This window comes from Bombus bifarius, unplaced genomic scaffold (genome assembly GCF_011952205.1).
Source record: "Bombus bifarius isolate JDL3187 unplaced genomic scaffold, Bbif_JDL3187 scf7180000008240, whole genome shotgun sequence".
Taxonomy (NCBI): Eukaryota; Metazoa; Arthropoda; class Insecta; order Hymenoptera; family Apidae; genus Bombus; species Bombus bifarius.
In genome coordinates this window covers 436573-448816 of record NW_022884534.1, presented here as the reverse complement: position 1 = coordinate 448816, position 12244 = coordinate 436573, and the positions used below count along the sequence as shown (strand labels likewise).

General features: G+C 35.1%; 1 protein-coding gene across 2 annotated transcripts in view; it reads right to left on the bottom strand.

Annotated features, from left to right (window-relative positions):
• LOC117211743 (transcriptional regulator ERG homolog) overlaps positions 1–10264 on the bottom strand; it is a 66714-nt gene extending 56450 nt beyond the window's left edge. The window contains exons 1-2 of one of the 2 annotated variants that reach the window (XM_033455948.1): positions 10085–10264; positions 3127–3422 (exon numbers count right to left, since the gene is read on the bottom strand). In XM_033455948.1, the coding sequence (XP_033311839.1) occupies positions 3127–3409 (283 nt within the window). In that variant the 5' untranslated portion in view covers positions 3410–3422; positions 10085–10264. Of the gene's footprint in view, positions 1–3126; positions 3423–5911; positions 6640–10084 lie in introns of those variants that run through there. The other variant, XM_033455947.1, reaches the window with a different exon arrangement.
• Positions 10265–12244: the final 1980 nt, after the last annotated feature.

Below are 12244 nucleotides of genomic sequence, written 5' to 3'. Positions count from 1 at the left end.
TTTCCTCTTTTTGTTTATTTATTTAGAACTTGAATATATAGTTCTTTGCTTTCCTCCCTTTTCTCCTGCGTTTCGCGCCGCGGAACGTCTTTAACGAATTGAACATTGTAAGCTTCTCAGGCAAATTGAAGGTAAATCGAAGCTTCTCGGGCAAATTGAAGGCAAATTGAAGCTTCTGAGGAAAGAAAGAAAACACATGGAAGATTAATAACGTATACGCTGCATAAGTATTTCGACGCTTCAACTGCGATCAAACGTTCAACTAAAGCGAAAACGAAACGTGGACTACGCTATGCTCGATCGAGATTCGTATTTATCTCCGACGAATAGCTGACAATGCGGAAAATCCATATAAACTTTTAGAAGCTGGGAACGCGTAGTGCAATCGGGATCTTAATATCGAACATACTGCGTGTTCGCTTAAAGTCACTTTGGTCTTTTCCTGCCAACGATTTTCATCCATCCTCAGGTATTATCCTTTTATTTATACTGATTGGTGTCAATTATTGTCTTCGTCAAAATTTGCCAACTAGCGATAAGATGAGAAGCGAAAATTAGATCAAGCCAGAGCTTCGTTTCAAGTATATTTTATATATTTCTAATAATTACTTATTTAAATTAAATGAAATACTTATGCGCAGTAGCGTGCATATATACACAAAACTACGTAACAGATTTTCTATAATACATTCTTTTTCTTGCAATTACCAAGAACATATGCGTTCTATTGGCAGAATTAATAAGCGTGGATTTTTATTCAGTTTGAAACAGAATTGTACGTACTTACGATGACGCTTATTGATATTTGGATACTATAGTATTGGAGATTTAATTAGTGTCTGTGTTTTCTTACAAGGATATTATTCGTTTGATTGTTTCTCAATTATATTAGTTTTTTTTTAATGTATTAAACTACCCATTTATCGTATTACAATTTTAATTGCAATTAAGCAATTAATCACATTCATTGCAACACTTAATCACATTCATCCGACGTCTTATTTAAGTATCTAGAACAAATAACGTGAGAAAAACGGTACGATCGAGATCGTGGCGTTCGATTAGATCCTTCATCTCGAAATCATGAGAAATTCATGAAAAAAAAGTGACTCGATTTAATTGCCCTGACCATTAACGACTTGCGAGTTCCCAGCGATTGTGTGCCACTGACTCATTCACGTTTCGCTGTCCTTTAGCTTCTGATATTAGTCATACTCGTTATTATTTCGGTGGCAAAAATTATTTGAATACGCGTATAAAAGCGTGAATGTTCTAAATAATTAAATTTTGCGTGTCAGATATATATGATATTCTGATAATTGCTGATAGGTCGATAGAAACTTGTGCAAAATTTTCCATGATATAAATGTATATCTATACACGTTTGAACAAAACTCTACATCTTCTAGTCGGAACAAGTTTTTCAATTTTATTGACCAGCATAGCTAACATAATTTTATTCATCAAATTTTTAATATCAGTATTATTTGGATACGCGCATAAAAGCGTGAATATTCTAAATAACTAAATTTTGCGTCTCAGATATATATGATATTCTGATAATTGCTGATAGGTCGATAGAAACTTGTGCAAAAGTTTCGATGATATAAATGTATATCTATACACGTTTGAACAAAACTCTACATCTTCTAGTCGTAACAAGTTTTTCAATTTTATTGACCAGCATAGCTAACACAATTTTATTCATCAAATTTTTAATATGAGTACAGAAAAGTGTTTACAATACTCTACTTTATTCGTAAATATTATATTTCTATTTTATTGGCAAATTTATCGTCTACCTCGGATTGGCTCGGATAATAAGGATATGAATATCTTATTTTATCATTACACGTAAAAGCTAAATGATCTATAACGCTATTATTTCCAATTCATTTACAGATTTATCATTCAACTCAGGTAGAGAAATAACCGATCGTGTAATTAAGTTGTATTACGAGCTAATTGCGTTTGGTTGGTTAACGACGTTTCCTATGTTAATCGTGTGTCACGCAAGTACGCGTGGAAAAGCACACGCAACTCGATGGAGTACGTGAAAGCTTGTGTCGAGACAGGTGGTACAGAGCAGAAGCAAAAGTTAAGCTTCGAGATAAGGCCTAAAACAATATTCGTTTCATTTTACTTTCAAATGTTTTTTTTCCACCTTACCGAGTTCCAGTGAGTGTATATCAATCATCGACAAAAGAAGGGAAATCGCGTGACGACATACGATTCGCGGATTATGTATTTCCATTTTATTTCCAGCGACTTCTGCCAAGCCGCGATACGTTGATGAAACATACAGGTATAATTTACTGGATTGATTCATTAAACGAGAAATAGAGTCATTAAAGTGCTAGAGAATATTATTTTCTTAATCACAAAGATTATCAAATTCTTTTCATGTCAGCGATATTGTATAATTTGACGCAATCCAAATACCATAGAGTTCCTCGATAATTCTTCATTTCCTTAATAGCAACCCACTTTTGAACTCCTTAACTCAACACCTGTGTATCAAATCATCCTATCACACAACCTACTTAATCTTTTCTTCAATTCTTCCCCATATATCACATTAAGTGTTTGGGAATTAATAAATTTGTCATCAAGTTATCAATCTCTAGTTCCTTTATCAGAATGAAATATAAAACCATAATATTATTACTTCTTGGCACTGATAATAAGATAAATAAACAAGGAAGAAATTGTACAACTAAACTTCATCAAAGTACAGTTCTTCTATCATACAAAACCTTCTTTAAAATCTTACTCTAATCTTAATAATCACATGCTCTTTTAGTAGCATCAAACACAATCAACAATATCTTACACCAAATCAACAACATCTAAAACCAAATATTATTATTTATAGTGTCTCTACAATGTAACAGGCTAAGTTAGCTGCATCCAAATTACAAAAACTTTCTTCACTTTTAAGAATAAAATCTTTAAGAAAATCTTATAACTTCTCACTGCATCCCTTGAGCACTGCCATTATCAATGCCAAAAAGCAAAATATTGTTGCACGTTCATTGTCCTCTATAAAATCTTCCACCTACATGAACAAACGCAATCTAATTACAGTAAACAACATTTCACTACATAGTATTTTGATAGACTCACCGGTGATAGACGTGGTTGGTGAAATGGTGGATGGATTGGCACGTGGTGGCGGCGAGAAAGCACCGGATAGATATCCACCGCGGTCGGCGAGCGCCTGTTTCGCTTTGTCGACGCTCTCCTTGAGCCTCTGGAAGGTGCTACCGCAGGTCAGGCCACGGTACGGCCAATTCTCCTGCTTAACACCGGCCGCGGTTACTCCTGCGGCCGCGGCCGCGGCTCCGGCCCCGGAGGCTCCCTTTAATTCGAGCGCACCTGCGTACGAACAGCTAGCGCTGTCGTACATCACCAAAGAGCCCCTGAAAAATTAATCGAATTCTCCTTTTAACTTTATTTAATCAGATTAATGAAATTATAAATTTATCCTCTGGCGCAATATGTTTTTATAATTTGAAAAATCAATCAAAAGAGTCAATCAAAGTGTAATCGAATTTTTATGAAACACAGATCGATTACCATCAGATATTCTAAAGTATCATTTTCATCAAGATTAGAAATAAAGGCATATGAATATAATATTGTAAAATCTATGTTATATTGTATTAACAGATGAGACAAATGACGAAGAGTATTATAAGAGAATTGAAGAACGTAAATAATAGAAGAGCAATATATATATATATATATATATATATATATAATATATAATAAATATATAATAATAATAAACATATATAATATATATAATAAAGAGCAATATATATATAATAATAGAAGAACAATAGAAAAGCAACGTAAATAATAAAAAAATGACATAAACAAATTCTTATTGACTTCTAAATATTTCTCACTTACAATAACATATACTCTATCATATGGATTCTATCTCTTCTAATTTGGCAAACGAATGACAAAGGGAAGAAGAGAATCCATAGACAACGGTATTGACAGAGCATGGATTACTGCGACTCTTCGCGCTAGTACTCGTGTATTACAGTAAGCAGTGTCGTTAAGGATCATTAAAGGACCCTCAAAGCATCCGGTAAAGTCACGATCGAATTAAATCGAACGAGCATGAGCGCATGAAAGTTTCTTACTTATAAACCAGCTGGTGCTCTTATTACACGGAACTTGTCTTCTCACGCAAGAAACGTAATTAAAAATATGAATACATAAAGCACTTGGAAAGATCATCGGTAAAGAATAATTGAAAATTTTTTCATCAGAAGAATAAGAGTATTAACCGGTAGATTAAATTGTTCGATAGATGAATCATCGAATAAATATCTTTTTTTAATGGTTTTAATTAATAACTATCATCTTCGAGTAATTAAGTGAAATTCTGTGCTTGATAATCATCGTGAATCATTGATAACTTACACATCAAGAATGGTGTCTGTTAATAGATTATACAGATCGTTACCTAAATCCTATATCTACGATCTATCCATTACGGATTATCTCGGATCATGACACCGCAATGACGTTCCGAACATGCACGATATCTCGATCAATTAATCAATCAACGCATCCTAATCCATTAAGAAAGATGCTGTTTTTTGATAGCATTGCTAAACAACAATATACTGTATTATTGATACATATATTAATTTTATACGTTTGAAAATATCGATGCAACTTAATGCAAATTTCTTAAATCTAATATTATATTAAAAAAAATATAGTACATTTCTATATCTTCCAACGATTTAGAACTTTAAAGATAGCTCAATGCAGGTTTGCAAAATTGAATGTTGCATTGAGAAAAGAATATATACTGTACATTTTTCCAGCAATTTGAAAATTTTAATGCAACTAAATGTCAATTTTGAAACCTAACATAGCTTTGTAAAAAGGAATGCAGATACATACTATATCTCTACGGCATTCAATGATTTAAAAATTACAAAATAATTGGATAGAGACTTCGAAAATGCTACTTCAAACGTATTAAAAGGAAGTAATTAAAATTGTGTAATGTAGTATACTTTTCTCAAAGAAGCATTATATTTTGGAAGTCTGTATTGAGTTACTATGATTTATAATTTACACACTACGTTATAATTTTTCTGAAAGATTGTGAATTTAGTTTTTGAAGATTAAAATACATTCAAAAATATATAATATGTCTTTACACCTTGCAACGAATAGGAAATCTTGAAGAGTCACCGAGAGACTTCAGAATCCGGTGGCAGAGAAGATAGCCGCGAACGAACAGCTAACTGGAGGTAGATTACGTGCACGTAACGAGCGGGAACTCGTAATCGATCTGTCGTAATTTAGAGAGGAGCAGGCGGTTACCGCGTTGCATCTACCGGCCGATCTACATTTTATCGACTCGGCCTCCAACTTTATCGCCTTCCATCGGAATTCCGAAAGTGATACCACAATGACATTTGCATCGTTATCTTCATGAACGTTATTTTCACTCTCCATCTCAAATTAATCGAACAAAAATTAAAAAAAAGACATTTAAAAAGAGAAAAAATAAATAACATTTCTCCTTATAATTTTCTCTGTGCAAAAATATGTCTTCCTTCCACAAACACGATCCCTTTTCCTCTGTTTTATGTATACGTACATCGTAATCGTTATAAATCATACATCTTTATCATAAATCAAGCAGAATAAAAATAATAAAGAAGTTTCAAAGAGGAAACGATAAATAATATTTCTTCTTACAGTTATCTGTATATATAAAAATATAGATCTTTTCCAGTAACAAAATTCTTCTTTCTGTGTTCTCTACGTATCCACGACATCTGTCACTTCCTCCTACGAGTTACGTGAATTATTCGACTAACCGGAAACGAACAATGACCAGAGGAAAAATGGACGCGAGTTTTACCTGCTGTCACTGCGACGATGTCTACGATAAAATGCGAGCTGCACACCGTACACGCTGACCATCGATCGTCTTCTCGATAAGAAAAGAAAAAGATAGAATCTCTTTCTTTTTCCTCCAACTTGAAACGATGATTTCTTCCAGATCTAATCAGGTTTTACACGAAACATCGTTTTTTTCTTTTTCTTTATAAATTCGTAGGTGTCATCGAAAACGATGAATTGAGTGGAAAGCAGCGAAAACACAGTTCGGAATTAAACGCACCGCACGGATGTCCACAATGTATCGAGGTCAATTTAATCACGTTCACAAAACTGTCACATAATCACGATGCACCTCCGGCGGGCCGCAAGTATACGGTTTCCGCGTCCCATCCAGTTAATCCTCAATACTAAATAGCAATTGATATGAGGAAAATTCATACGATCCTTCTATATGCATATAATATTATGCATCTACTATAAATCTCCTCGTTGAAAACAGATTTTTATAGCAGTATATATCATCATACGTATAGTCCTATTATACATATATTATCTATATATATCTATACTATACGTTTTAGGAATAACACTAGTTAATTCCATGGAGTTTTATCCAGTGAACTTTCAATATCAGATAGTAACTAATGCCAGGAAAATTCGTATGATTTGTCTGTATATATCTATATCCTCTCGTTAAAAACAAATTTTTATATTAGTATACACTATTACGCATATATTGTTATTGCACACATACTATTAATACATAGTGTATGTTATGTTTCTGGTATAATAATATTGAGCTCGTTCTCGAACAGACGACAATAATGTAAGACTTGTCCTAGGGCACAGATTTACGAATCATTTGACATATTTCACACCAAAATAATAGCGACATACATTGGGTATGTATAAATCTTCTCTAAACGTAGACGTAGCTAGAGCACCATACTCTTCTCACATTCGACTGCTTGTGTTTCTATCTTCTTAACCTCTAATCAGTATCACACTAATCTCTTGTACATTTGTAGGACGCTGTGTTTCAACGACAGAACTTGATAAGAGAAACACAGGAACAACGAATCATCGTTGGAGAAACGTTGTAAAATTTCACTAAAGTATTTGATGTAAACAATAGACCGATCAATCTTTCGATCGAAGATTTCGTAAAGGATTGGCGGGATCACTATGGTTACGGCACGTGCGCCGTCTGGATTGATCAGTGGCGACACAGGATTGTCGGATATCGGTTGGTGAAGAGGCTGGACCTGATATCAAGAAGAAGGTACTCCGGGCAGGTTGTCTCGCGCAACTGCGGCCGCCGCGGCCAGCAAATTGCCTGCTTCCGGGCCTCATTACATCACTCTGTTACTCTGTTAACGCTCGCCGGAAACCCCTCTGCCTACCTCGTCTAAACTCTCTCTCGCATGTACCTACACATACTATTTAAATGCACTGTGTCGCGGACGATGCGGCCGCGCGTACTTTCAATACGAAAGAGGGAGAAAACGATACATGCGTCTACCTTGCTGCGTTTTCTTACCGGATGATTCGATGATGGTCTGTTTGGTTTTGCTTGTGTGCAATGGAATCGTAGGACGGATGCTGGATTCGCTCTGTTTTAGGTTGAGCGCTCTTTTGATGAACAAGTAATTACATGATGGTTTCCTTGATTTCTTGTAACTCTGGTGATTAGTATGGTATTGTTATTGAAGATTGGTATTTGATTCTGTATTAATGATTATGTTTAAATATGGAGAATGTTTGGTTGTGTCCTTTTTTAGGTACAGCATACTTTTATAGATTGTTTGTTGTTGTTGGTGCTGTCTAATGATGGGTTAGAAAGAATTGCATGATGGCTTCTTGGTGACAAGATAAGATTGGTATTTGATCTTTCAATGAAGTCTTAGGATCAAACTGAGGTCTGATTTATGGTTATTAAAGATTGGACACTTTTGCAAAGGAGGAAGATTGTCAAATTGTTCTATTTTAAACAGAATTTGCCTTGTTGCTTGTAATGTCTGGTGGTTGATATCCTATTGTGCTTTGATATATGATTTATAGTTGTTGGATGTTGAATTTGTTTGAAAAGAAGGAAGAATTCTGGATCTTTCTGTTAGGTAAAGTACTGTTTTGTTGACAATATAGATGAAAAGAAATTAATACATATATATATATGATTTTTACAGATATATAATTCATAATTGTTGGAACTTGGTAAGATATAGAGTTTATACTGCACATTAATTTTATGGAAGTAATACATAGAATCCCAAGATTTGCAGTAATATTTTCCTTAATTATAGATATATTCTTCCTTATGATTCCATAATAAACATAAAAGAAAGTTGACGATAATTATTAACCATTTAAAATTAATCCTGAGATTCGCTGTATGATATTAAATACAATCGCACAAAAAGCCTACCATTTATTGCACAACAGGAGGCGAACAAGAAAAAGAAAAGAAAAGAATTAATATTAATACCAGGGCATAATGCTATGCGCTTGATTCGATATACATATTCTATCTCGATATTTCTCTTCTAATATGCAAAATACAAAGTCCAAGGGGCAATGACGTTTTTCAGACGAGGAAAGCAGAAATACTAGTACAGCGATAAAAACCGGAACGACTTCCATGATCACGATCCATGCTTAATACATGACAAAGTTCATCGATGAAAAGAGAGGACAGCGAGGAAAACATGGATATTACCTGAACGAGGCGCTCTTCCTCTAAAAACAGGAATTCTTTAACGACGAAAATAGAGCCAAACGATAACCAGTGAACAGAACCCCACAGAAAACAAGAACGATAGACTCGAGTAAGTCTTGAATTCTTCTTACTTGGTGCAACAGAAATTTCCGAATTAAACGACAAAGAGAAAAGAAGAGCAAAGACAAAAATGGATGTAACCAATTAAAGGCTAACTTAAAATTTTTAATTTTAACTTTAAATTGTAGAATCTAGGTATATGAAATAATAATGAAAAAAATATCAAGTGGATTTTTAGAATTTCTTTTTACAGTCGGAATGTTAAGGAAAATTCAACGATGCAAGTTGATCGCGAAAAATTGTAAATGAAATGTTGCCTTAATTGATCTTTAATGGATTAAGAAATCTTGCATAAGAGATATTATGACACGAAATAAAAAACGATGATACAAGAGAGACAAATGGGGCAGGATTTGTAGAATTTACGAGGCGTTAAAAAAATGAATAACAACGTGGTGTAGAGTGCGGGCCAATAAAAGAGTCGGCAGGAAAAATGCGAACGTGGGCGGTAATTTAGCGTTGAAGATACACGCCGGAGCGGTTAATACGCGAAACATGCGTGCAGACAGGTGAGGCTGGTGTTCACGAGGGTGTACACAGTGTATATCATAAACGCGAACCGGTAAAACCCGTGGGAAAGAATCGGGAATAATAAACGTGCCGATTTTTATTCGGCGGTTATCGGAAATTCGCCCACGAGGCGATAAATGTTCGGATAGTTCCACTACTGTACGCCTCTAAATCATTGTAGTTATTTTTCACGAATGGTGGAAGCGATATTACACCCTGTCTGGCTGTATGTATGAATGTAACGGTAAAATGATTTATACAAATCTCATAATCTTGTAACTATTCTATTTGACTTAGACTTAATAATCATTATATGCGTTATATATCAATTGAACATTGTTTATTAGCGTCCGAGATTGTGTTATCATTTTTTCTATACTTAAATGTTTTATTATGAAATTAACACTATAATGTATAACGTATTTGCTACAACAAGATCTTTTGTTCATGATGTTAATGTGGAATTTTCTTATTGTCAAAATAAGCCTAATTCCAAGGCAAAGCAGGCAGATAAAACTCAGTCATTGTAGAGTCATTGACTTCCTAATTATCAGGGAATTTATTTCAGAGTCGTTTTAAGCTCTTATTTCCTATACTATTTATTACAATTTTCTACAACATCCTTACTTACTGTACTATTTATTACATTACTCTTATACAATTACAACTACAGAATCATTAACTCTCAAACTACATAAATAGTACTCTTATTTTGGTTAAAAATATTCCAAACTCTTACTTACTACATTGCTTACTAAGCTGTTTTCATATTAGTTTCCATATTATAGGTACAATAATATATGCAATCACAATCAACTGAAAAGTCCAAAATGAGATCCAACTCACCGTCAATGCGGGGTCCTGCGTGTAGCCTTATCCAGCACCGTCAAATCCAGTTCGTCTTTCGCACCAGGTAGCTCAAACCGAGTCTCAAACCTTCACCTCCTCACTTGCAATAAAATCCCAACCACGATCTATATATACTTCACCCAATACTAAAACCTCGTTCCTCTTTCAAGTATCCTTCAATGAGAAGAAAACTTCAACGAGGAGAACCAAACCAGGAAGTCAGCAACATTGGATGAACACGCGGATTGAATGATAGCAGAGAGATTCAACGATACATAAAATAAAATCCAAAGGAAGCCGTAGCTTCAACTAAAGCAGACAGGTGAAACAGACTTAACAACCAAATGAACCGGCGTACGATGGCCGATAGCCGGCTATCCGAGCGGATTACAACCCCGGAGGATGTAACGAGGCTGCGAGAAACGCGTGGACCACCGTGGCGAACTCGGCCGCGATGCGACGGACGCACATTTGGCAGCGTCGTTATCAGTCGCGGTCCGACGATTGGCTGTGTATCGGAGCCTGCGCCGGGACGCCGGGAGAGAGGGTGGAGATGGCGGTGGAGGAGGTAGGAGGGTTGGTTGCTAACCCCCTCGTGCCCGGCTCTGGCATGAAGCGGCTCCTTAGAGGCGGGATCATCCACCAGGGTGGATCTTTCCTCTCCCTTCCTGCCTGTCCCTCTCGCTCACTCTCTCTCTCTCCCTTTCTCTCTCTCGTTCTCTCTCTCCGTCTGTCCTTATCTGACCTGTTTCTACTACTACGTTCTACGTCCTTGTCTCTCATATTTGTTTGGCGTATATCACTGTGTTTGTTGCACTTTGTCAGGAGCTCAATTTCACTTTTTCCATCATATATCTATTGTTTTTTTTTCTTTTTTGGATGCTTTGGATTTACAATAACGTCTTCGTTGGGGTGATCAGTCTCTTAAGAGTTTCTCAATCTTCGGAGGTGTTGCGTTTTGGCTTTCAGTTACCTTTTTTGGGTCATGGATGTCTTCGAATGGCCCTCTAAATATTTTCTAAAGGAAACTATTGTCATGAGATCCACAAAATTTAATTAGGTACAATTTTTTAAGATATAGTTACGGATACACTCACAGATGGATGTTTTGTTTAAAAAAGTTGAAATGTATTGAATGCATATCCTTTAACTTTTCTGGAAAGGGACAGATACGGATAAGGATCTTTCATTGATCTCCGGATTTATTTTACTCCGAATTTTCCATGTTAAATACGATGAAATGAAAAATGAAAAATTCATTGAACAAAAGAAAGTAATTAATTTTAATATCATAATATAATACTATATTATTGGCTCGAATATTTTATGTTGGTATTTTAGATCTAATACACAGTAGTAAAAGCCCGATAGACGGTGAACGCAAAGCAGAAATATTAGGATGAAAAACCTGAACGATAATTAAGGTCCATGCTTAATGCTTGACAAAATTGTCTAAGCATAAAGGGAAAATATAAATACTGTTTGTTGGACATTCTACGATGGACAACATTGCAAAGTGTTTTGTAATACTTTTTTATTTTTAATATTGCATCTATTATATTTGCTACTTGATGAGAAAATTGAGGAAATTGCTAGTTCTTCTTGATGTGATTAAATTTAAATTGGAATCGATATGTTGACATCTTTATAGCGACTGAAGAAGTTAACGAAAAAGAAAGGAGGAGGGTTTTCAAGCAAAACAGAACGAAAATTGTTGCATACAAGAGCTGGAAGTTTGGCGTGCAGCGGTCATGGGACTTTGGCATAGGTTCAAGATGACGGGAACATTGAGCTTTCAATTGTACTCCGTAATGGGCCTTTACAATAATCCAATATTTCCAACTAAATGTCTTTCACCTCCGATTCGCGGGGATTTATCCACTTAAATCTTTCAACGCTGTAAAATAAGAGGATGTGGTAAGAACAACCTCTATTTCTTTGTAGCTTCAGTTAAGTGCACTGATTGGAAATGATGTTAGATTTAAATATGGAATTTTGAGTAAGCCTGGGATTAAAATTACTTTAAATCCAACTTAGATAAAGTAATATCCTAAATTATCCTAGACCATAGTTAGGTAAGAAGAATACCTATAAACTTTTACACGCCCCATCTAGCTAGTAACATTTCCAAAATAACAGATTGTTTTTATGAATAAT